The sequence below is a fragment of the Oryzias melastigma genome, linkage group LG7 (genome assembly GCF_002922805.2).
Source record: "Oryzias melastigma strain HK-1 linkage group LG7, ASM292280v2, whole genome shotgun sequence".
In the NCBI taxonomy this organism is placed as follows: domain Eukaryota; kingdom Metazoa; phylum Chordata; class Actinopteri; order Beloniformes; family Adrianichthyidae; genus Oryzias; species Oryzias melastigma.
In genome coordinates, this window is record NC_050518.1 from 6140599 (window position 1) to 6165170 (window position 24572).

At 37.2% G+C, this 24572-nt stretch overlaps 1 protein-coding gene across 4 annotated transcripts; it reads right to left on the reverse strand.

Moving 5' to 3' along the window:
* Nucleotides 1-1175: 1175 nt before the first annotated feature.
* pik3cd (phosphatidylinositol-4,5-bisphosphate 3-kinase, catalytic subunit delta) lies at nucleotides 1176-24572 on the reverse strand. 4 transcript variants are annotated; one of them, XM_024293068.2, is made up of 23 exons: nucleotides 24114-24568; nucleotides 23369-23540; nucleotides 22782-23010; nucleotides 21428-21657; nucleotides 20951-21127; nucleotides 18441-18596; nucleotides 17923-18012; nucleotides 16793-17014; nucleotides 11425-11521; nucleotides 10743-10873; nucleotides 10619-10669; nucleotides 10374-10541; nucleotides 8166-8287; nucleotides 7941-8084; nucleotides 7762-7861; nucleotides 7523-7689; nucleotides 6966-7075; nucleotides 6515-6593; nucleotides 6095-6262; nucleotides 4588-4711; nucleotides 4254-4399; nucleotides 4044-4176; nucleotides 1176-3959 (listed from the first exon to the last, which is right to left on the reverse strand). In XM_024293068.2, the coding sequence occupies exons 2-23, from the start codon at nucleotides 23504-23506 to the stop codon at nucleotides 3822-3824; spliced, it is 3120 nt and encodes a 1039-aa protein (XP_024148836.1). In that variant the 5' UTR covers nucleotides 23507-23540; nucleotides 24114-24568; the 3' UTR covers nucleotides 1176-3821. The 4 variants fall into 4 exon arrangements, with proteins under 4 accessions (XP_024148836.1, XP_036068564.1, XP_036068565.1 ...); XM_036212671.1 differs by having other exon boundaries at nucleotides 1176-4176; nucleotides 23369-23537; nucleotides 24114-24572; XM_036212672.1 differs by having other exon boundaries at nucleotides 1176-4176; nucleotides 17923-18009; nucleotides 24114-24572.

Below are 24572 nucleotides of genomic sequence, written 5' to 3' on the forward strand. Positions count from 1 at the left end.
AGGGCATTCCACACAATAGTATCTTATATGTATATATTCATCTTAGTGAAGTGTGAACTCTGAAAACAGATATGAGAAAGTCCAAATGGACATTTGGGGAAAAATCTTAATTTTAATTAAAATAAATAAATAAATAAATAAAAAAAATAAAAAATAGATTTACTGTGTAATTGAATAATAACATGCAATGACTTAACATAATAAAAACTGACAGTCAACATGTTGTGGTTTTGCTTTTTTAAATGTCTATTCTAAAACTCATCCCCTTTTTAAACATTTGGTCGCTGCCTCAAAAAGTTATGCTTAAATTGTGTGACTGAAAATTTCACATGTAAATCGAATTTGTGGTAAATAAAATGGCTTAATTTGTAAAAGAATCAATTAATTTAAAGTAGAACAATTCTTGCATTAACTGAACTCATTTAGTGTGTCAAAATATGGAAAATATTTCAGTTCAAATCCATATGACTTATGGTAAATGGCGTGTACTTATATCACGCTTTACAGTCACAGTCCCATTCACTCACGCACACACACATTCACACTCTGCTGCCGAACACTGGCGCCAACCTATAACCACCAGGAGCAATGTGGGTTGAGTGTCTTGCCCAAGGATGCTTTGACATATGGACGGGCAGGGCAGGAACCTAAGCTGTGATCTTCTGGTCAGAGGTCGAGTGCTCTACCTCTGCACCACGATCAAATTTAAGGAGCAGGTATTCTGACTTGAGTGCTAAAACCTATATATATATATATATATATATATACATATATATAATAAATCAGAAAATCTTCAATTAAACATAATACAAAACAAAAAAACAGTAAGGTGTATTATTTCAAGGTTTCTCAAACCTTTAATTAAATAACTTAACCTTTAATGTCTAAAATATAACATTTAAAAGTGCTGGAGTCAGCATTTAGAAAGTCGAGGGGAGGACAGGAAGAGATAAAACCATTTGCCAAAATAGAAATACAACAAAATGTGTCAAATTTAGCTGTTAAAGCATGAGAAAATAGAATAAAAGCTTGTCGTGTGGTTCGCTGTGCAAATGAAGTCCAAAGTAGTCTAACAGAAGGAGTCAATCTTGTTTGTTGCTTAGTTTTGGTTTAACGTGTTAATACGTGATATAATGAAATGTTACTGAGCATGCTTAATGGAGGCAGGCCTTCTGGTTGCAAACTCTTTATTTGGCACGTTTTGTCACACTGACATAAGATGCAGATAAACAACAGGTTCACGGCTGATGACGGAGTATTTGTTTTAGCTGCACACATTTAAACTGAGCTCAAACCTGCAGGAGTTTCTGCCATTTGAAAAACCACAGATTGCAATAAATTCAACATGAAAAAGCAGTGTTTTTTTGAACCGTCAAATGTTGCTTCATCTTTTTGACCCAAAACAGCTGAAATAAACTGGAGCGCATATTAATGGATAAGTATTGTTTAAATTCAACAGCAAATACTTTAGGTTTTTAAACTTATGGCTTGCATCATCTGCAGCTACACATATTCTTCTGTAAGGAAAATTGTTCTTCGATTTAACTTAAAAAAGGAAACATTTCTACTGTTCCCCAAAATAAATCCATAAATTCTTTCAAGTTCTTCTTATAGAACACATAACATAATATACAGCATTTAAAGTCATAAAAAGCACATTTAAAAGAAACATACAGGCTCATTTTCATTTATAAATACATATTTGTGCTGCATCACGTTATAGTAGGAATGCAATCTCTGTCGTGGCACCTGGCACACATGGCCAAAAATGCAGATCCACATATACAAGCTCACTAATGCCCACTCACATCCACAAACAAAACTTCCTCTGACAAAGTACATATACATTTAGATTCCAGCTAACGTCAAAAAGGAAGCAAAAATAACTTTAAGTCTATGGTGATTTCTTCAGATTGTCTGTTTCTTTGATTTGTCATCAGCTGAAGCTCTGAGCTTGAAGAAATGTCGATTTCAACAGTTTTGGATTAAAGAATATGTGAAGACATTGTAAAAATGGGGACGTTAGACAAGGAGGAACAGCTGCGATAGCTTGCCTTTTAGTTGCCTTGCCTTTTAGACACTAAACTAAGCTTGGTTGGTATTTCACAGGTGAGCTTTCAAAAGCGAATGCGTTGATAAAGAACAGCTGGATGGGTCAGATTAATCCTCAAGATTCTGTTTTACCAAAAACTGAATTGCAATAAACTCATGGTACAATGCTTCATCTCTGTTAGCACATAGGCAACTGTGGTGGGACTGATCTCTAGTGGCAATGAAAGAAAATAGTGATGAGGTTTAAAATGTTCTTGTGGATTTCAGAAAGGGGAAGTCTGACCTACAGCTCGTCTGCATCATTGACTGTATGTAGAGAACTGGACAGACCTCTCTCAGGTTCCAAATAGGAAGTCTCTGCTGGCTCCAAGAAGCCAAAATACCATAAACTTTGATTGAGAAATAAACAACTATAATTCAGTCATTATATTTGTCAGAATAACCATTCTTTATCTGATACATTTGATTGACAGATTCTCCTGGGCCGCTATCAGTGGAAGGGGTGTGGACTCGAACAAGCTCATTCATTGTTGGCGACAGTAGTTTCCCTAGAAAAGTTTACTCAGAAGACTCGGACCAATCACTGTCGACTGGCTCCAAACTGTACTGCAGAAAAATGGCAACTGTATTGGCTTCATTTCGCTGGAGCCAGAGGTAAGGCATCTTCTATGGGTGACATCACAGCTGGTCACTCCAGTTCTATATCCAGTCAACGGTCGGCACCCAAAGGTAGCATGTTGAGAGGGGGCCTAACTTCAGGTTTGTGGGCCTGCACATGGATGCAGGTCTTCTTTTGAGACCGTTTTCTGATGATCTTCAGAAGAGAAAACGAGAAGGAAGCTGCTAACCATTTCTCTACTCATGCTTCCTTGAAAGTGTTCTGACTTACTTCATTTCTGTGGTTCTCGAGTTATGTGTAACGGCACAGGAGGGAACTACATTAACACGAAAAGATGATGACCTCCATTTTCCCTTCCAAAAGAACCTCTAGCAACCCACTGTCTCAGGCTGCAAAAGGTCACAAACATACTTTCTATTCTAGGACAATATCTTTTCTTAGAATGAATCCCATTGACAAACTCAATGGACAAAATGCTGTACAGTATGGATGGACCTCTCTTATCAAGTATCAAGCCTTGAAACACAACACAGATTTTCCAAAATGACCTTCATAAGTGCTTAAAACGACATCATTAAATAAAATATCACAAAAATAAAAACACAAACAAAATTGTAAAAGCTGGTTGAAAACAAATGGAAGAGACATTGAGAGTTGTAAACCTTACAAATGTCCTGAGGTGACACAGCCAGTTTATTGTCGTACTCAGACTCGGCGACGTTTCTGGTCCTGATGCTGGTTGCTTGCAGCCCTCTCCCTGCTGAGTAATGCCGTTTGCAAGATGAACTTTATTCTTCTTCTTCTTCGGTGGTTTATGGCACTTTGTTTGAGCAGTTGGCTTTCAAGTAGCAGTTTTAAAAGAGACACTTGAACTGGGTAATCACCTTACAGTGGCAAAGGCATTCCATTAGTATTTTGGAGCAGGATGACAAATGGGACAGTAACTCCTTGGAACGATGCACCGTAATCCTCTCGTGTTCTCCTGAAGCTTCTACTTTGTGGTTTACCGTCAGCAGGCCAGACCCTTGTAAACATTTACTAAAGTCTCTCCTTAAATACCATCTGAAATATAAAATGTTTTTTTCTCCCTTTTCAGGCCTATAAATAAAAAGTCTGAAATTGTTGGCACATTTCACTGATGCAGTGCTCTTTATGGTCTGTTATCTTTGGCTAAGGAGTGCATCATCCAGTTGACCTTCGTCTTCCAGCTTTCCCGCAAAGCTTCGTTAAACTTGACTTTGAAGTTCTTCAGTGCTTCCTCCTCTGTTTTGCCCAAAGCTAAGGAGTCCTTAGGAAGAAAAAAAATCAAGAAACACTTGTGAGTATTCTGACCAATATCTGTCTTATCAGTAGCATTTGTATTGATAGGTACCTTTAGGTACTGGATGTCTTTGAAGCTGGTGAGCTCAGGCAGCCCTGCGGCCTTCATCATGGCGAAGAGGTTGACAAACAGCGTTCCGTTTCTGCACAAGATCTTGTAGGCCTGCTCACAGTATTCCCTGAATCTGACACAGAAGAACACCTTAATCATAATGCAACACCAGAGCAAAAGAAAAAAAGCCATAAAATATCATTGTCTTACCTCTCAAACTTCTCACTGTTGTTTGTCCTTCCTTGTTGAATCACATGCACAAAGTCGTACGTCAGGATGAAGGGAACACGCTCTCTGTTGATCCCAAGTTTACGCTTGAAGTTGCCCAGGAAATGGCCAAAGTCGATGTGGAACAGCTACACGACGACAGGTTCAAATGATTGTTAGAAGTGTTCTGACTCACTGATCTCTGTCATTCATGTCAAACTGATGAGTCACCTGACAAAATGACTCACTTAGATTTACAAAATCTGATTTGGAATTTGGTAAAAATCAACATCAAACATTAGGATTCTTTACTTTTCCAAGTGGTTATTAAACTGACCTGTCCAGTTTCTCTGATCATGATGTTGTCGTTGTGGCGATCTCCAATTCCCAACACATATGTAGCTACACAGTAGCCAGCACAGGACAATGTAAACTCCTCTATTGCTTGTTCAAGCTTGTCGCTAATAACAAAAAAGAAAAATAAGTCAGAAATACAAGTATATTGAAGCTTATTTTGACAAAGATTTAAGCCTTTTTTTGCATTTCATAACTCACTAATAAATCCTTGCAGAAGAGATTAGAGATTAACTGTTGCATCCTTAGAGACGTACACACACAAAGTTTAGCTTTTACTCATTTGCTGTAATCCATTTTAGACACATTGAGATTTAATATCCAGTCTGTTTGTGGAGTCAACAGGGGATAAATAGATACATATTGTTTCAGGAGGGGCATCGGGCGTAAAACTCTCTGCCAAAAATAAAGGCTGATTCAATATAAATGAAATCATAAATGCAATCATCAAAACCTTCACTTTACCTAAACCAACCAACTTTAGAGTTGCAAAATTTGTCAAGTTTTTCTGTGGAAATTGTACTATGCTAAACATCAGATATCAGTTAAACGGAAATGTGTTCACACGTAAAAACATTAACGTTTCTCCTAAAATAACAACCACGCAAAACTCGTATCGACCCTGAAAGTGTTTGTTATGCAACAAATGAGCAAAATCCTTCACAGAAGTCTTCTGGTTGGGTGATAAACCAAGAAGACACAATGTTGAAATACAAAAACGCAGAAAAACTACCAAAAATATTAAATTGATTTCCTTTTATAATTTCAGAATATGATTTGATCAAATATCAATTCATTTTTTATCTTTCAAAAACAATTTATAAACATTGTTTTACACATAATTAATGATATAAACTCAAAAGTTGTCAGTTCTTACACCAAAAACCAACTTTCTCCAAAAATATGAATTATTGACCTTAAAGAAAAATTATTTCAAGGATTTGGTTAATTATAACAACAACTTTTTCAGTAAAGCTCAATCTTTTTTTCCCCATGCCTTATAAAGAGTATGAGTTTTTTTCCTCACAACAGATTATTGTAGATTAAACTACGGCGCTGGAGTTGAACCAACTATCATTAGCTGCATACTGAAATTCAGTTCATAAAGTTTTAAACGGAATCTCAGAGGAGCCCTGGGTGAGTCCACACCCCCCAAAAAAAGGGTTTAGGGATTAAATGGCTCAAAGCAAAAATCCCATCCTGCTTTTATGACAGAAAACAACAGGAAAAACACAAAAAACTGGTTCCTACAGAAAGATACCTTCATTTTTTAGAGACATTATTACATAGTATTGTTTTGAAAGTACCAGAGATAATTTTAGCACTAGAAACTGCTTTGTTGCAATTATTTTCTTATTCTCTTGTGTGAAAATAAAAAACCCACAAGTTTATAATAGGAATTTAGGAGGACCATTACTTTCACTTCAATAAAAGGCTGACTTTTTTTAAAAATCTGTAGACAAAACCAAGTCTTGGTTCAACTGACTCACCCAGGATTCTTGGATTTAAGCCAGTTGAGCAGAGCATCCTTGTTGAAGGCGGCTGTAGCTGCACTGTTACTGCTGTTGCGCTGAATGTTTGCAATGGTGTCCGAGTTCTTCACCACCTCAATGAGTCCCATTTTGTTCCCCGTGGACAAGCAGCCGTATGGGATCATCCTGTAGAGGGGCAGGGTGCTTAATCAAACACTTGGAGTTTGCAGAAGCACTTTTTTCTTGTTTTTTTTTAAGAGTACAAGGATGCTGATGTTATTCGCATGTATTTATGTGCAACCAAGCACAAAAACTGATGGAAATTTATGTTGCGTTAATGCATATTTCAGGATTCCCTGCACGTATTTTAACCCTAAACGTTAACCTAACCCACCACTCATTACGTGAGTCACTTCCTACTGTGAAAACTTTTCTCACCTGAGATCCAGACCTTCTTTCTTCCACAGATTTTCCATGAGCTGAATCATCTGCAAAGTCAACATGTCTTGCCGAAGATCTAAAAGTGTCAAAAGTGACAGATTTAAATGTTTGCAAATGTTTTTCTGGTCAGCATCTATAAGGAACGTACGTCTTGACACAGATTTGGACAATGGTGTATTTGCACTACAAAAAAAAAAAAAAAGAATGTTACAAGATATAAAATCATTACTTTTTTTCTCATAAATGTACAAGTAATAAATTTACAACTTTGAAACACGTACATTTCAGAGAAAAATAATCATAAATTTGGCCTATGACTTTTAAAGTCAAATTTATTTCTGTAATTTAACAGTTACGACTTTTTCTTGTAAATTTAAAACTTTAAAGTTGTAGTTAAAACAAATTGTAAAACGGCTCTAATACTCGTAAATGTGTTCTTGCTTCTTACCATCGCCGTTTTTGAAGATGACGCCCACCATGTCTCCTGGGGATGAGGGGTTCTTGTACATCAGCCAGAGAGGTTTCATCTTTGAGTCCATAAACCTGCACTTGTCTGCACTAAAACAGTAAAAAATAAATAAATAATAAGAATAGTAATTTCTAGCATAAGATAAAAAGCACAGTGCTCCAAATGTTATTTTATTTTTAAATAAAGATGTTTCTGACTACACTAAACTGTATGTTTCATTAGAAAGGAAAAAGGATATAAACCAGTTTGAAGTGGATAAAAATAATCAAAGGGAAGAGAAGGTAAAACAAAATACCCCATCTGTTAGGTCATAGTAACTTTTGCTAGTAATTTGAATCCTTCAAAATCAACATAACAATAGTTATTTTATTTGTATTTTACCTTTTTTTTCACAAAAACAAATTTTCTAAAAAACATACAAACACATTTCTCTATCAGTTTATCCTAAAATAAAACATTTTGCTTTACTGTGTTTAATAAAATGTCATAGTTGCCCTTTAAATTCAATACACACTGCATGGATTTGTGGCACTAACCAGATATCCGTGAGGATGATGCTGGGGTTGAGTGGCGACAGCAGGTCTGACAGGGCCTCCAGGTAGGTTTCCTGTCTGATGCACAGCTTCAAGTCCTCTACTGTCATTTTCTGGGAGCCTGACTTGACAAAGTCACTCAGGGCTCTCATTTTTGCCAGAGCTTCATTCTGAAGTGCAAAAGTCAAGATTTAAGGTGACAACCATCACTTCACTTCGGTGTACAAAAAGTTTGCAAATACCTGTTTGTTTAAAATCTTGATGTGGTGGATGTTTCCCCGGCAGTATGCTTCCAAAATAAGGCCAAAGCGCAAACTTACAGACGCCACGTGAATTTCTGACCTGCAGAGAAGGCAAAATCTTTAGTCAAACAGGTGCTGGCTTTTCTATTTATAAATGCACATGTGCGATTGCTTCTTGCCTAAGATGCCAGAACAGAAAGTGTCCTATCCTCCTGTTTGATAAGGCCCTCTCCAGCAGGAAGGTGGTGAGGTCACAGTCCAAGTAGGACTCATACTTCAGAACCTGGACCAGCTGGATGAGGTACTGCAGCAGCTCATCATCACTATGCAGGAAAAGAGAAATATTGAGATGTTTTAAGCATTTTTTTTTTCCAGAAACTGAAAATATCAAAGTGCAGGCTCACCTGAGCTTCCTCAGGCAGCGGACAGTGAAGGCACGGACAGCCGGGTCGGGAAAACTGTAGTCCAAGAGTTCCAGGGCATGAATGGCAGGAAGGTCAGGCCATTTTTTCAGTAGACTCACCACCTGAGGACAATCAAAGAACTTCCATCATTATAGGAAAAAAGTAAAAAAAAAAATTAAAAAAGTGAAATCTTAAAAGAACAATTAGTAGGAAAGTATTTTTTCAATAAAAAGCATCACAGCTAATTACCAAAAGGTAAATTCTTTTGTCATGGACAGTTTATTTTATTATTTAAGTTACTGAAGTAAGACGAAAAGCTAACCTATAGCCTAAAAATATGTCTTTATAAATAAATATGATATTGGGAATGTGAAAATTTGCGGTTTTAAAATAGGAAAGGCATTCTTTTAGGTTTTCTAAAGCAGAAGAATAATAAAACTAGATAAATAGCATTAACTGCGGTAATGCAAGGTTGAATACTGTTAGCTGAATGTGGCAGCTGAAGGTGAGCTAAAACTTAGAAGCTAAATGCCAAATTACCTTGGGAAGATGTCTAAATTAGCCAACAACCACTAGCATAATGCTAAAATGTTAGCTAAACTCCCAATTAGCCAAAAAAAATTTGGAAAAAAATGTCTAAATTAGCCAAAACTAGCTTGCTAAAATGCAAAATCACCCTTAAAAACTCAGTAGTTGCTGAACATTTTAAAGTTACTGGTGTCTCTAGCTGAAAATACATGCGGCAGTTCACAAGTTTCAAAGTGTTGAAGGATTTGAAATTACTCTATTTTCTATCTAGTTGTCTGATCTCTCTTCCTCTCTCTTTGTCTGTGAGTGAAGTTCGGTATTTCCAATAATTTCCTCAGTAAGTTTCTATCCAATGGAGTGTTAAAAATACATATTTCTGGACAGTTTCCTCCATAATCACTTACTCCAATGATTGAAGTAAATTCAAGTTAAATTTGCACACGATTGCAGTACAGGTGCAGAATTCCACTTGCGAGTGATGTCATCAGCAGCTGTCACATTATGCAGCGACTAGGGCGATTCAGCTCCGATGGCCGTGTGACCACTGCAACGCCAGCAATTACAAATCGCTTGGAAGTATAAATCAGCGCTAATGCGATGTTGGGGTTTTAACTCTTGTGCTATCTTTGGCATGTTTACATTAAACGTGAGGTCGTCTGGACCCCACAAGACAGCGCAACTTTTTTTCAAGGATTTTTTATCTTCATTGGTGTCCGTGGCAGACATAAAATCCTGTCCACCTATGTCATGGGAGGAATCACACAAGGTGGGGTCATCTGGACCCCATAAGATAGCACAAGGGTTAAGACTGTAAGGTAGCGGGAGAGAGTGTAAACAGAAGGATGATGGGAAATGAGGGTGGGCTTACTCCATTGCCAGGAGTCTCGCCCACAACTCAAAGGGGAATTTCTAATGAACTTCTGCCGCTCTGCAGAAACTATGTCTTTTTAATTTTAGCTAAAACTGTGTAATCACAATTAAAAGACCAACAGGAACACTTTTAAAATAGATGGGAAGACAATGAATGACATAATCTGTCGTGGTGATGCTTAGATTGTTAGTAGACTTAATCATAAGCTTTCAGCAACATGTTTAAGCCTTTAAATATACTTCTTAGAAACACAAATGTGGTGCATTGTAATAGCAGTTTATTTATATATGAGCTTTAACTAAAATGTGATTAACATCAACAGATAACTGGGGCTGAAGGGATGCGGAACACGAGTCGTAACATTAAACGGCGCATAGTCGTGAGAGTGTTCCTCTTCATACAGCTCTGCGCTTTGTTCTTTTAGGTTTGGTGTACTTGGGGTCATTGTCTTTTCTTTTTTTTAAGGAAATGCCTTGTCTCTATGTTCTGCATTTACTTGTTCTGCCCCTTTTACAACTTAACTTCCCATTCTAGTATTTACAATTTGTGTCCCATATGAATTCAGTTAAGTTTTGCTTCCCGTTTTATTGTAAATGCTCTCACCTGCTCGTTATTCACAGGAACCTCACTCTGCATAAGCAGTTTTCTGAATTTTCTAACTTTTTCAATAAAAATCAAAAATCAAAACCAACCAACTCATATAGTGTTTTTTTTCCTCTTTGGGAAAAATCTTGTTTGCCAATCTGCAAAGTATCTTGGAGATAAAATACATTAAATAGTGAAATTCGGTCTAAATGTGAAGTTCCCACCTGAACAACGTCCTCCCGTTTGTTCCATTTAGTGATGAGGAGCAGCTTGGACAAACTTTCCGGATAGTGCTCCCGGATTTCTGTGCGGAGCTTCCACAGGAGATCTTTCTCATCTTCAAAAAACTCTGTGTAATGTTTGTTGTCCATGATTTCTTTAAGTTTCAAGTGCTGGAAAGGAAAAAAAATAATAATCAAGAGACAGAAATGAACTAAAATGTAGGTTTAGCCGCAGATTCTGGCTTTACCTCATCCTTAGGGGTGTACACCACGTCTCCATTCTTCTCAAAGTCCATTAACTGAAATCAGATGAGAATGTTAGTGTTTCTTAAGCTATAATTGTTTAGTTAAATGTTTTTTGTTTTAAAGTACCTTTTCGAGTGATGGATAATAGAGAGGGTGAGGTCGAATGTTGGGGAAGCGAATGAGGAGGCCGGCAGCGCTCTCCACGTTGGGGTTCTTCTCCACCGTCCCCATCGGGTTCAACAGGTCACTTTTGTCATCTGGAATTAGTGTTGAGGGCAACTCATTATAAAAGTAATGGATTACTTCTTGATTTAATGTGTGGCATTACTAATGAATTTGTAGTAATATTTTACTCATTACGTAACCCATAATGTACTATGACAGACTACCCAAAATGCAATTTTTCAAAGCAGCATAAAATAAAATCCTTTTTGGGTGTAAGCTTTTTAAAATCCCATTAATTTAAATTATTGAACTGAATTACCTGTTAGTACTACAGCCTGGAAGTAACTTGAACAAAACTTTTAGAGATAAACATATAAAACATCCTGAGAATGGAACTATTTGCGAAATTCACAGTTTTAATTTTATTTTTAAAAAGTTTAAACACAATAAAAGTTAAAACCAAGAGTTATCTATCAAGGTTTGATAATATAAAATACATTTTAGTAACTTCTACAAAAGATTTTTGGTGCTACACAGCAAAAATCTCTGAAAATACTTCGAAAAAGATCTTGTAAAAAAAAACAGCAACGATAGAGAGTTTTAAAATAAGCATTTCTGGAAAGTGAGACGAAGCAGAACGAACCAGGTACAGACGGCCACATAGATAGGAGAAATTCCCCTGTCTTTAACTGGTCCTTGTAGTCAAACACCATGGTGTTCACCCACGCTATTGGACAGTCCTGAAGAAAACAGAAGGATTTTAGAGACGGCACTGAGACAGACAAAAACCCTGCAGTCCTGCAGCATCATCACCAACATTCAGTTGTGTCTTTTTTATTTTTTAGTTACAAATTTGTTTTAGGAGTTCAGCTGTATTTGTTAGGAACCCACATACACAAACACATATTCAGACACAGTGCGTTTTAATTATTAAAGATATCACTGTCTAGATGTCATCGTGGAAAATGGTGGAAATACCCGTAATTGACATGGTCAACTTCTGTGCTGTCTTAATTTTTGGAATAATAAATATTAAACCCCTAAAAACAGTTTTTCTTGTCGTTTGTTATTAAAAATAACAAAGGGAACTTAAACATATTTTATTAAAATTCTGTGATTAAAGACATGAACAGATATTTTTCCACTTGTAGCTTTTAGTTTCTAATTTAATTTAAGAAATATACAAAAATGTGATTGAATTTGACTGGACATGACTCTAACATCAAACTAAAAATAAAGTCAGACACTGTTCCAAGCATTCATTCAAATGATACAGAAAGTAAAAGCAGACAATTAGGTCAACCAGTGATTTTGCATAGACAGATGCACCGCTGACTCAGAGCAGACATGAATCCAAAGAAAAAAAAAAGACTCAAAAAAATCCAACAAGTATGAGTTTTAAATATGATTAAAAGAGCGATTTTTTTTTCATACTTTCTTACTGCACAGGTGGAAGTTCCTGGTAGTCAGTTTAAAAATGTGTTTTCAATACCTTAGAATTAAAAAAAAAAAACAGAGTTAACACGTCTAAATTAAGAGCTAAAAGTAAAAAACAGGAGCTGGACTTCTCCAAGCAGTAGAGGAGAGAAGTGGTTCAGAGAGCAGAAGTAACTGAAGCCCTTCAAACGTACCTGGACGCCATGTTTGACAGGTCCACTCAAACAGCTGCTGTTGCATTAACAAAACATGCAGAGATCACAGCTGCAGCCAAATAAAAAAACCCCAAAAGAGGATTTTTGTTTTTCACAGTGTGTGGACTTTTTAATGGGATTCAAACAGGTAATTTAGTGTAAAATGTCACAACAGGGATTTTCCACTCTCAACCTGAAAAAGATTTTGGAGTTTTTGTTTCTTAATGCCAACCGTTGAAAAGAAAGAGAACGTGCAAAGAATCGCCCACAGCACACCTGCACTTTGTGACACTACTGTTTTCTTTGAGGGGAATCTCATCTAGTTCTCATATGAATATGCAAAGCGCACTGGATTTGCATTAAACACAGTTGGAATTTTTAGAATGACAGTTCCAGAATTCAAACTATTATAGCTGTTTTTTTCAGTCTCCTTACAATACTTAAATAAAAAAATTAAAAACTATTTCAACTTCATTTAAGGTGCATATAACAGATTTTGTTCAAAATAACACATATTCTTTATAAAAAAAAGTGGCAAGCTTTTATTCTGATATGTTTTGATAAAACTTTAACAATAAAATTTGAATGGTATAATTTCTAAAACAAAGGCTTACAATACAAAGGACATTTTGTCAATAACTTCTATAGTAATAATAATGAAGTTACTGAGGGTGACAGCTTTTTTCTATGTTTATTATTTTAACCCAAAAGAAACTGCGTTAGACCAACCAAAGAATTTTAAAAAATTAGCTTCAGATGCATTAATCGTGAAAACCATTTCTGGCTCATTTGTGCAAGAAGAACTAACAGTTGTTTCACAATAAATGAGCCTGAATAAGCAAAGCAATCTGATGTTCAGCACTGAAGAAAAAGTTACAATTACAAACCTCCAGAAAAATATATATATAAAAAAACATAATTCATGGAAATATCCCTCTCATAGGTCATTAGTTCAGTGAGAAAGGTATGTGCTTTCATTAATTATATTATTTAATTTAATTTTACAAGAATAAATAAAAAGATAAATAATCCAAGGGACACACCTTGTCTGGTGTCAAGTCCAGAAAATGGGTAATTATAAGGTGATATTAATATTTTTTGTGTTCTTTCTGAATCACAGAGATCTGTGTTTAATCTCTACATTTTTACTTCAAGCCATTTAATACACCACAATAATGTAATTTACCACATTTATGCAGATGACACTCAGATCTCACTCACAGCAGCTGACTGTGGGCCAGCAGCCAACACTAATCTGAGTGGACACAGAACAACTTTCTGCAACTAAACACAATTAATCCTCTTTGCATCCGAGAAAAACAGGTAACAATCACCTTCAAGTTCTCACTCATAAAGCAGTGCGGAGTGAGCGTCTGACGTGTGAAATGGTCTTCCTGATGATGACAAATATATTTCTACTCTGACTATGTTCAAGTCCAGACTTTTTACTCTCTGTATGACACATTTATCTACACTCTTGTTTTTTTTTTATTTTGTTTTAAATTGCTTGATATTTATAACCTTTATTACATTGTGTTGGGATTTGATTTATGGTTTATTTCAAGCTATAAAAACAAAGACAAAAAAATAAAAATGAATAATTGGAAAATAACTATAATAACAGAAAATGATGCTTTCTTTTTGACATTCTAATTGCTCCTAATTATAAATAGACATATTTGCACCTATACATTTAATATCCACACAACACGTTAAGTATTGTCAAAGTTTTTAACTCTTATCTATGTGGTTTTAAATTGTCATTTTCCTATCAAATCCCTAGTATATAAATTTTGCAATGAAAATAAACCTGCTTAGACATGAAATTCCTCAGGGGCTTCGAACAGGAAACACTGTGCTGTCTGCAAGTGAGCAGTCCCAGCACAGAATCAAGTTCTTCATCAAATAAAGCCGATACCTTTATTTACTTTGACTCATTCCAACACCAGACAGTGTTCCACTGAACTTAATAACTGCAGCACTATGAGGTAAACAGTAAATGCATTTAACACATTCTCAGAAAACTGTCTGGCATGATAAATAAATGAGTAAAAACATTTACTGATGTCGGAAAGCAACAGATGTTTTTACATTTTGTTCAACTGTCAAACTCTTAAATAATTTACAGTCTAAAATAAACTTGATTTTGTTATAAAAATAATGTTTTCACAAAATTATTAACATATAATGAATAAACGTGGATTTTTTTAAAAATTAAATTAGAATATCCTCTACATTTTTAAATTAATAACTAATAGAAAAGTCGCCTCTGGCTTAAAAATTAAAAAATGACTTTAAAAAGTGAATTGAAAAGTGAATATTGTAAGAGAATATGGAATAATTGTCAACTAATCAATTATTTTAATGGGTTTGACACAATTACAAAGGAAACAAAGAAAAAGAAGGAGGATGTAAATTGTTTCACTCAATTTTTAAGAAAAATAAGGAATTGTTCACTTAAAAAAATAAACTACATTAATTAAAAAAGTCTAATGAAATGGCCTGCAATGTATCTAAATCTGATCTTTGTAAAGATTCAGAACTCTGATTAAAGACAAAACATAGTTTTAAAAACTCTAATTTTATTTGTACTTTTCTATGCTCTTTTTATAGAAAAAGTATTTTTAGTTTACTGCTGAGAGCACGACAAAAATATATTTCTGTGTAGTTGTAAGGAAAAATACAGCAGCTTCCGCACCTGTGACTTACTTCACTCTCATTTGCTTTAGTTTTGTTCTGGTCTTTGTTTTATCTACTGTAGTTTATAGCAAAGCATTCAGCTATTCTGAATTATCAACGTTTTGTAGATCAAAGTCAAAATTTGAAAGATCCACTCACTGAACAAAAAAAAAAAAAAAAAACTTTCTGGGTTTTTTTATGTAGCCTTTTTCTCATGAAGGAGGACGCACTGTATATAAATTTATTTAAGATTAAAACTGTATTTCTGGGTATTTCTTTTCTTATATTGTGTTGGATTGGAACCAGCCATGGGCGGGCCTTACTTTTACATCTGCTAGCAGACAAATAGATCCATTAACATTTTCATTTTCCTAGTCTGCCTTCTGGCTCAAAACTGTACAAATGGGTAGCTCTGAAAGTGCTCGCTGTGTTTTTGCTATGCTAATGTTAGCTTGGGCTTTTGAAGTGCCATAAGCTAGCAGGAGAGAGTATAATAGCGAATATAGACCACAATGCATTGCGTTTAAACAATTTTTGCCAAGAAAAAAAGTGTTTAAATGTAATTTTCTGACAAGCACCATGGATTCATAAACAGACGTCAAAAAAATGTTGGTATTGATTAGATTTTCAGTTTGTGAAATCTGTGATGTCATGTCCAAAGTTTAAAAATAAAAACAAAAACCAGTTAAAACCCAGGCCACTAAATAGTCCTGCAATATATATTTTTTAGGCATTTAGGGATTAGGGTGGGAATTTGAACATAGCCAGTGAGTTCTGATATTGTTCTCTGTGTTTTTGCCACTCTAATGTTAGCTTGTGATTTGCTATAAGCTAGCGAGGGAGAGTAGCATCTCACCTGCTAGCTTGTAGCACCTTACAAGCCTAAGCTAATATTAATGTAGTAAAAACACAGTGAGCTCTGATATTGCTCACTGTGTTTTTACTACACTAATGTTAGCTTGGGCGTGCGAGGTAGTATACGCTAGTAGGAGAGAGTGTACATCAAGGGCTTTATGGGAAATTAGCGGAGGGTTACATCTGCGCCACAAATCAGAGGTGATTTTCCACTCTTGTTGCACTGCTTAAAATATGTCTTAAAAACGACACAGGTTTTTTGATTTTGGGTAAAAACTGCATAACCAGAATTAAAAGACTAATGAGAACAATTTTACAATGTAAAAATATAGTTGGAGTGAGACTTTAAATACAATATTTTAGCTTTTCAAGCAAATCTTCCATAGATTAGAATTTTGTTCTTTAAAAATCTAATTTACGAAAAACATTTTGAGAGAAGCTGCTCTGTAATACTTTAGGTCTGTCCTCTGACCTGCATCCAGCGTAAACCAGGAAGTACAGTATTCCCCCTGAAGCGTGAGGCATTCGAGGTGTGTGTGTAAATACTATGTCAGGATGAATTTAGAATTCCTTGAAAATGTTCTTCCCTTGGTCTGATGTGCAGATAAAAGGACCAAAGCGGAGGAAACGGTAACCACAGCCTTGCCACTGAACACACTTGCACAACCAGACGCAACAGCCAAACACACCCACACAACACACATCGACTACGCGCGCCACACACTGCAGAGGAAACAGATCTGTTTGTGCCTGCTTGCACATTCACACCCATCCGCCCGCCCGCCTGCTCAGTCACAAATTCTACAGTTCAGCCCCCCCCCCTCTCAGAGCATCTTCCTCACTCACCGCTTTCTTATTCTTCTTTTTGGTGCTTTTCGGTTTCTTGGTTTTCTCAATGACTGCGTAGAGCGCGAAACACAAGCGGCTCATGCGGGGCAGGTCGGACACGTTTATGTCAAACTCCAGCTTTTGATCCCACATCGGCTCCGAGCACACCGTCACATCCAAGCTCGTCACCACCTTGCAGAGCAGATCGCTGCCGTGGAACAGACCGGCCTGCACCACAAGCTGCAGGGGAAGCGCACACAGACACCGAGTGGTGATTAGATAAAGGCATGACAAGTGGTTTGTGAGCTGAGGAGTTTTGGGTTTGCGTGAGGGTGATTGTTTGTGGAGGACTCGATGCAAGACTGTGTTGTAGATGATTCAGAGCTTCCTGTGTCACTCAAGTTATGAGTCAGAAGGGTCTACACCATTATAACGTAAACAGGTCAAAATGACTTTCAGCGCTTTATAGAGTCAACAAAATACAAAAAACAACTTCAAGGGTTCTGAATCAAACAGCTAATCTAGATCATCCGAATCTGTTTATGATGTTTTTCAAACCTGTCAGCTGCAGACAGAATTGTAACTTATGAGGCAGGACAAATTACCCATGAGTCACCCTGCTCTTAAGCAGCTGTCAAAATCCACTTGTATTTAATAACGCATGTAAACATTACCACAAACAAGCAGGTGTGTGTTTGAGGTTCCACCGAGGCATTCATGACATAAAAATAACAGAAAAGTCTTATAATCTTATACAAATTATTTGTAAGAATAAGGAAGTGACAATGTTTTTTTAAGCTTAAATATAGATCAGGGTGCAATTGTAACATAATGCATGTAAGGCTTTGAAAACAGAACTGCATCTGAGCGCAAGAGAGGGGAAGAGAGCGTGAAGTCTGTCTTTTTTCTTAGAATCTAGGGCTCAGAATGAGACGTAAAAACCAGATAGGCCCTCCCCACTTCCTGTTTTGAAGCTCTAACCAACCGCCTTGATGAATTATGGGAAACGTGTGGTCTGCACCATGTGACCCCTGTCATTTACATGTCAACTTGGCTGTTCCCTACAACTGAAATTGAGAAACAGGTAAACAAGTGAATGCTGCACTTCATTGAGTCTAAAAGCGAGGGAAAAAAAACCCCACACCAACCTTCATGCCTTCGTCTGCATTGACTCGGCTGCCCTGCAGCAGCTGAATGTAGAAGGGCTCATTAATGGACCACAAAGAGGAGGTATTCTGCTGCAGAAAAGAGACAAAAATGAAGATTTTTACCTTTATATATATTTAATATTTCCCCTAATATAAGTCATGACACCAGTTGCTAAAATTTCCAGTTTAGCAACAAGTTTAAAGAAGAACGTATCAGTTAAAAAGGAGAACAAATCATAAGAAATAAAAAAAGGCCATTAAGTTCAGTTCATCTTTGCTGCTTTTGTTTTTTGTTTTTTTTTTAGCTGAAATCTGATTAAAGCTTCAATACATCAAGAAACTTTCATTTTTTCCTGCGAGCGCCAAAGCAACTCGGCTGACTCAAAGCTCCAGTAAATGAAAGTGCAGCTGCAGAGGGATGTAAATTATCTTCATTGTGCTGAACAGCGTTTTCCAAGAGAGCCGAAATATAAAAGAGGAGAGGAAGAATAGAAGGCGTTTTAGATAATGAAAGTTACCCTCTTCAGGGGCAGAGGAGGAGGTCTGGACAGGGAGCGAGTCTTGAACATCTGGTTGCACATTCTGCTCTGCTCCTCCTGGAACCTGCTGACGGTGGAGTGGTGCACCATGGTGAGCTGCGGGTTCTGACCGTTTCTCAAACACGAGAAGATGTACTGGAAGAGAAACGAGGGACATCAGACGATTTGTTTGGCCAAACAAAACGGCTCACTATGCTAAGCAATATGACGTTTTTGCCATTTTCCCCTTAGCCTCTGCAAAAACCAGTGTGCACTAGGGGTGCGTATTGGTAAGAGTTTGGCAGAGCGATGCATATCGCGATACATGTGTCAAGATACGATACTTATCCCGATACATATCGCAAGACAGTACCAGATAATATTTCACTTTTTTTTTTTTATTCATGACTCATCTGAATCATCTGAATATTAATAGATTTTTGCAAAAGTAAAACTGTAAAATACATGTTATTTCATGATCAGAACATCAGCACTGCAATTGTATCTCATAAATAAGTTGCTTATACCAAAACAAATTCTTCATTTTCTTTTGGTAATTTAGGAAATATTTAAGACTGAACTACATGTTTGCTTTTAAATCATTAATTAAATATGGTTTTGGAAATATTTTAAATCGATACAAGTATCAACAAGTAAAGTATTGCGATATTCCACTGAATTGATATTTTCTTACCCCTCCTCCCCCACTGTGCATGGATGCTTACTATTGGTGAATGTAGACCACAATGCATTGTGTTTGCATGATTATTTTCATGTGCAAAGTAAGTATTTTAATTATTTTTTTTATTCATCCAAGTTGTCATCTTCAGAACACACAAATTCAAAAATAATCTTTGCAAAATGTTCACATTTGTTAGGGTTTTACTTTGGGAAATCAGTGAGGTGCTATTTGGTGTTGAGATAAAAAAATGTAGCGAATTACTTTTAAAATATAGAGTACTACATAGTTTTACACTATATAACCTTTTAGTAGTTAAAGATTTGGATATATCCTATTGTCTCAACATGTTTTTTTGTATTATTGTTATGCTATTCATTTTAATTGTTTTTTATTTTTACTTTATCGTTTTAACTGTATATATTTTCTTGTGATGAGGCCTTCCAGCCCAGGTCTCCCATGAAAAAGGGATCTCATCTCAATGGGACTTCCTGGTAAAAAAAAAAAAAAAATGTGCTAAAGAGGATCATATCTTGAAATATTGGAATTCAGTTGTATGAAGTGACTGTTTTGTCGTCTCTGCAGTCATTTCAGGAGCAGCCTAAACCTGTCCTGTCTACCTGTGCTATCTTTTCAGTCGAGGTAACTGTTATACTTTCTTACCGTTTGGTCTGCAGCCTAATGCAGTCAAAAATAAATCCAGATGCACACAGGTCCTCTTTGAGGAGTTTCAAGACAGATGTGAGTCATCTGTGTAAGTGGCCGAAGTTTCAAGCTCAGAAGTGAACTTCTGCCCTTTAACCCCTGATCTGAAAATGTTATTTTGGGAACATGACAAACATTAAAGTAGGGGTGTAAGATTGAAATCAATCAATATTGCAATAAATATTGGCAATACTATTTAAAATACTCCTACGGCAATATTTAATGAATTATTTATAAGCAAACATGTAGTTTAATATTACTTTTGTTTCCACTTAAATATTTCCTAAATTACCAAAATAAAAGCACCATAAATTTGCTGGGGTAAAAGCAATTTGTTTACGAGATACACTTAATGTTCTGATCATTATGTAACATGTATTTTACAATTTGAATTTTGTAAAAAATGTAATAACATGCAGATAAGTCATAATTTAAAAAAAATATGGAAATATTTGTCTGATACCATGACACATTTATCACGATACATATCATATCGCCAGACTCTTGCCAAAGCACACCCCTAATAGAAAGTAAAAATGCAGAGAAATCTCTAAAAAGAAAAAGAACTTTGGCATCACACCATCTGAGAGGATTGAGCATCAAAATCAGACATAAAAGTCCCTTACGATGCAAATTTTGAGTAGTGGCTTATCTGTTACTGATATGAGATGGAAACCAATGAAGGAGGAAACTAAATTCACTAGAACAGCTCACAAATTTGGTTGTCTAAACACTCCTGCACTTCTGATTGGCTTTCTTTAACCCCCACCCAAAAATAGCTAATCAGTCCAAACTGATTGGCTGACAGTAAAAAAAAAAAAAAAAAAAAAATTCAAAATGCAAACTACTGCTCAACACTTGTTTAGAGCTTGCAGAACCGGTCACATGACAGGAACTCTGAGCTTGTTCCACAACGTTGTTGATGAATAACAGAAGAAAAGCTTAGATGACAAATGAAGTCTTTCAGGAAGAAATAATTACCTGCATTGACAACAATGCATCTGTGCTAAAGCTAAAACGTTCATTACAAATGATGACTTTAACCTAGATTATAGAGTAAGCTGCAGGTTTTTTTTTTTCAAATTATTTAAAATGTCAAACATATTTTTTTGTTTTCTTTGCTCACTTTGAACTGGCAGAGTGGGTGTTTCCCATAGATGAAGTCCCATCTCCCGTTGACCTGTAGGATATAGTCCTCCGGCTCCTGCCTCAGCGAGCGAAAGACTGTGGCCTTCTTCTTCAGGGCGCTCTTCATCAGTGCCACAGGAAGGTCATGACAGTCCTGCTGCAGCATGAAGCTTTCCTGTAAAAGCCACCAAAAACAGAACTCAAACACTGTCAGGTGAACATTAAAAAAGGCAGACGCCAGGCTTTAGTTGTGACTGTATGTTTGATGTTTTAGAAGTATTGCTCAGTGGGAGGGGGATTTCCAAAAAGGTCTACACTGTTACATAAAATCACCTTACACAGTGCGTCTCCACAAGGTGGAACCGCAGTTTTTCCAACCAAAGCTACCGTGCTCTTTGTGGGCTCCACTACCGACACCTCGTTAAACCAAAACATGAACGTGAGTCATCACAACTACATCGGCAGAGTCACTCACATCAGAAGCCTCAAACTTGACATTGATGAAAATCTTCGAGCTTTTTATCTTCACACTCCCAAACCCAGACGGCGTGCGGCATGGCTCCAGGTCACACGGGAAGCTGTACTCCAGCCATCGTTGCCATGGTAAATTCTGCCTCTCCAGGGCTTTCTCTTCACAAAACGCCCTCATCTTTGTTCGAAACTCGTTGACCTCGTGGTTCTTCTGGGTCTCAAAGTCATGCAGACCTGAGAGGTCATAAAACATTGATTTCAGTTTGATCAAAAGAGATTGTAGCAGGAAAATGTTAAGGAAATGTCACAGAAGCCTTGAACTGACTATACTCTCTTATGCTACGTTCAAACTGAGCTCAGATATGGGCATTCAGGTGACTACATTCAATGAAAAGTCTATGTAAATGCTTGTTTTGAGCTTCCAAGCTTGCCTAGATATGAAAGCTTTAAGTCGTTTTTGGGCTCTACGTACTAAATACACGGCCATAAAATGTGCACTAAAAGTTGAACCAGTTGAACTTTGACCAATCAGAGACTTGGATTTGGTAAAGACACATGAGTAGTGTCCTTTTCAAAATGCAGAAGTGCCAACAGTTTGAAAATTTATCATAAAAGAGGAATTCATAAATACAGTTTTGTGTCCAGACAAAGGGTGTATATTCGTAAGAGTCTGGCGATACGATTCTTATCATGATATGATATACATATCGCAAGACAGTACCAGAAGATATTTTACTGTTTTTTTTTTTTTAGTTATGACTTAAGAATGATCTGGATATATTAATGAGCAAAAACTTTTGTGTCAAAAATCTTGCCTAGCTACAAAAGTCTTTAAGTCCGTTTTCAGGCTCCACAGACAAAACGCACGACCATTGAACGTGCGTTAAAAGTTGAACCAGTGAAACTTTGACCAATCAGAGACTTGGATTTGGTAGTGACGTACGAGTGGCATCTGTTTCAAAATGCAGAAATACCAACTGTTTGAAAATTGATTAGGAAAGAGGAACTAATAAATGCAGTTTGTGTCCAGACTCGGGGTGTGCTCTAGCAAGAGTCTGGCGATACAATACATATCGCGATACATGTGTAATAATACGATACTTATCCCGATATATCCCAAGACAGGACCAGACAATATTTCCTTTTTTTACTTAAGAGTTATCTGAATTTCTTTGCAAAATTAAAATTGCAAGATACATCTTATTTAATGATCAGAACATTAAGCACTGCATCTGTATCTCATAAACAAGTTGCTTTTATGGTCCTTTTCTCTTGGTAATTTGGGTAATATTTACTCAGACAGTAAATCAAATCTAAATGCTCCTTGTAGAACATCAGGAGAAAGAGATGCTGCAAACCTTTGCCAATCAGCAGGCTGATCTGGGTGTTGGTGAGTTTTTCTTGTCTGTTGCCCTCCCTTGCCACCAGCCTCAGCACACACATGAAAGGCTTCACATCCCTTATCCGCCTGAACTCCTCTTCAAGCTCCTCCCTCTCAGCCGTCTGGTTAATGCAGGTGAACACATAACCGTCTGGATCACCCAGTCCACTGAACAGAGCCTCGCTTCTGGCGTTTCTCCAAACCATCTGAAGAGGCAACACATGCCATTTATGATTAGAGTTAAAAGAAAAACATTTAATATTCTGTTCCTCTTTACAGGTTCCAGGAACAGCATTGCTAAATAAAACAGCGTGAATGGCGACGCTGCTGGCACACCCACAGTTGAGCTGCTTACAAAGGAGTAAAGTCACATCTCCAAAAAAACTACTAACAAAGTGTGGGAATTTCATCCCTTGGAGGCAAACAGTCAAATAGTTTACTTTTAAAGTAAGTTGGATAAGCATCGCTTGCAGCAGATGCATCTTGTGAGCCGTATTGAGCAATCAGAGACTAAAAACAGAGGCCACTTCTGAAAGAAATAGCACAAATCTCAAAGCTTGTTACCTCTTTGATATGTTTGATAGTGTCATTTCGAGACACAGGGAATTTGAGGAAGATCCCAGTTGGGAGCAGGAAGTCCATGTTGATCTCCTGCTCCCCATCCTCCCACTCCTCCAGCATCCCATATATCCCCGGGTGCATGGTGATGGCCTCTCATTTACCGTCAGCTCTCCTGCTGATGACAGCAACACATAGAGGAAGTACAGCAGGTTAATACATTTCACATTACCATACGCTTGTTATGTATTCACTGCAGTGTGCATAAAGTGTGAATAAATAAGAAAAGGTTAAACATAATTTTGAATTGTTGGCTATGTCATGTGTCCTGTTAGTTTACAGTTTGTTTTGGGTGAACAATTATTAACCATTAAAGACTGAATGTTCTGTCAGAAAAGAAATGTTCAAGGGTCAGATAAGGTAAAGGCTCCACAAAGAAACGTCTGTGTGCTGAATTAGACACACTGCAGGAACTACAGACCCTTTGGGTGTTTGCTTGTGCCTTCCACTGAAGGAGCCGGCCGGTGCGTTCATGTTTGTGATTCTACAGCTACTTATTTCCTGCAGGGGAAGCCTGGCTGCGCGTACATGTCTCTAGATCCAAGCTGCAGGGAATCAAACTGTCGCTTTTACCTGAATGACAGCATCTTTACTGGGGGTATTTGGGTGAAAATGTGAATTTAAAACAAAATCAAGGAAAGCAGTCTGTTTTAAATTTACTACAGAGATAGAGAAGAGGATCTTTACCAACCTGTTGGCGCACACTCCGCCTGTCAGCTCTACAATCCGCTCATTTCTTCTTTTTATCGCAGTGAAGATGGAGGCTGGAACATCACGGCCACGCGGCTCCAAGCTCCCCTGAAATCCATCTACAAGTGATCCGGAATCCACCTGTTCACACACCTCCCGCCCGGCCCGGCGCTGGCTCTCTCTGGAGGACGGCTGGCTGCCTCGCGCTCGCCGCTCTGCTGATGGCTGAGCGGCTCGGAGCGGCTGCGCGTGCGCGCTGCTGCCGCGGTGCTGTCAGAGCCAAGGGACCGTCTGCAAACACAACGACCGTGAGGCGCTGTTCCTGCCCGGGACTCCCGCCCTCTGCTGTTCCATCACTGTCACTCACGGTCACCTTTACAAAAAGTTTTAAGTTGGATTAATGCAAAAACTGATTAAATCTTTGAGATAAAATTAAGTTATACTCAATAGGCATGGGGAA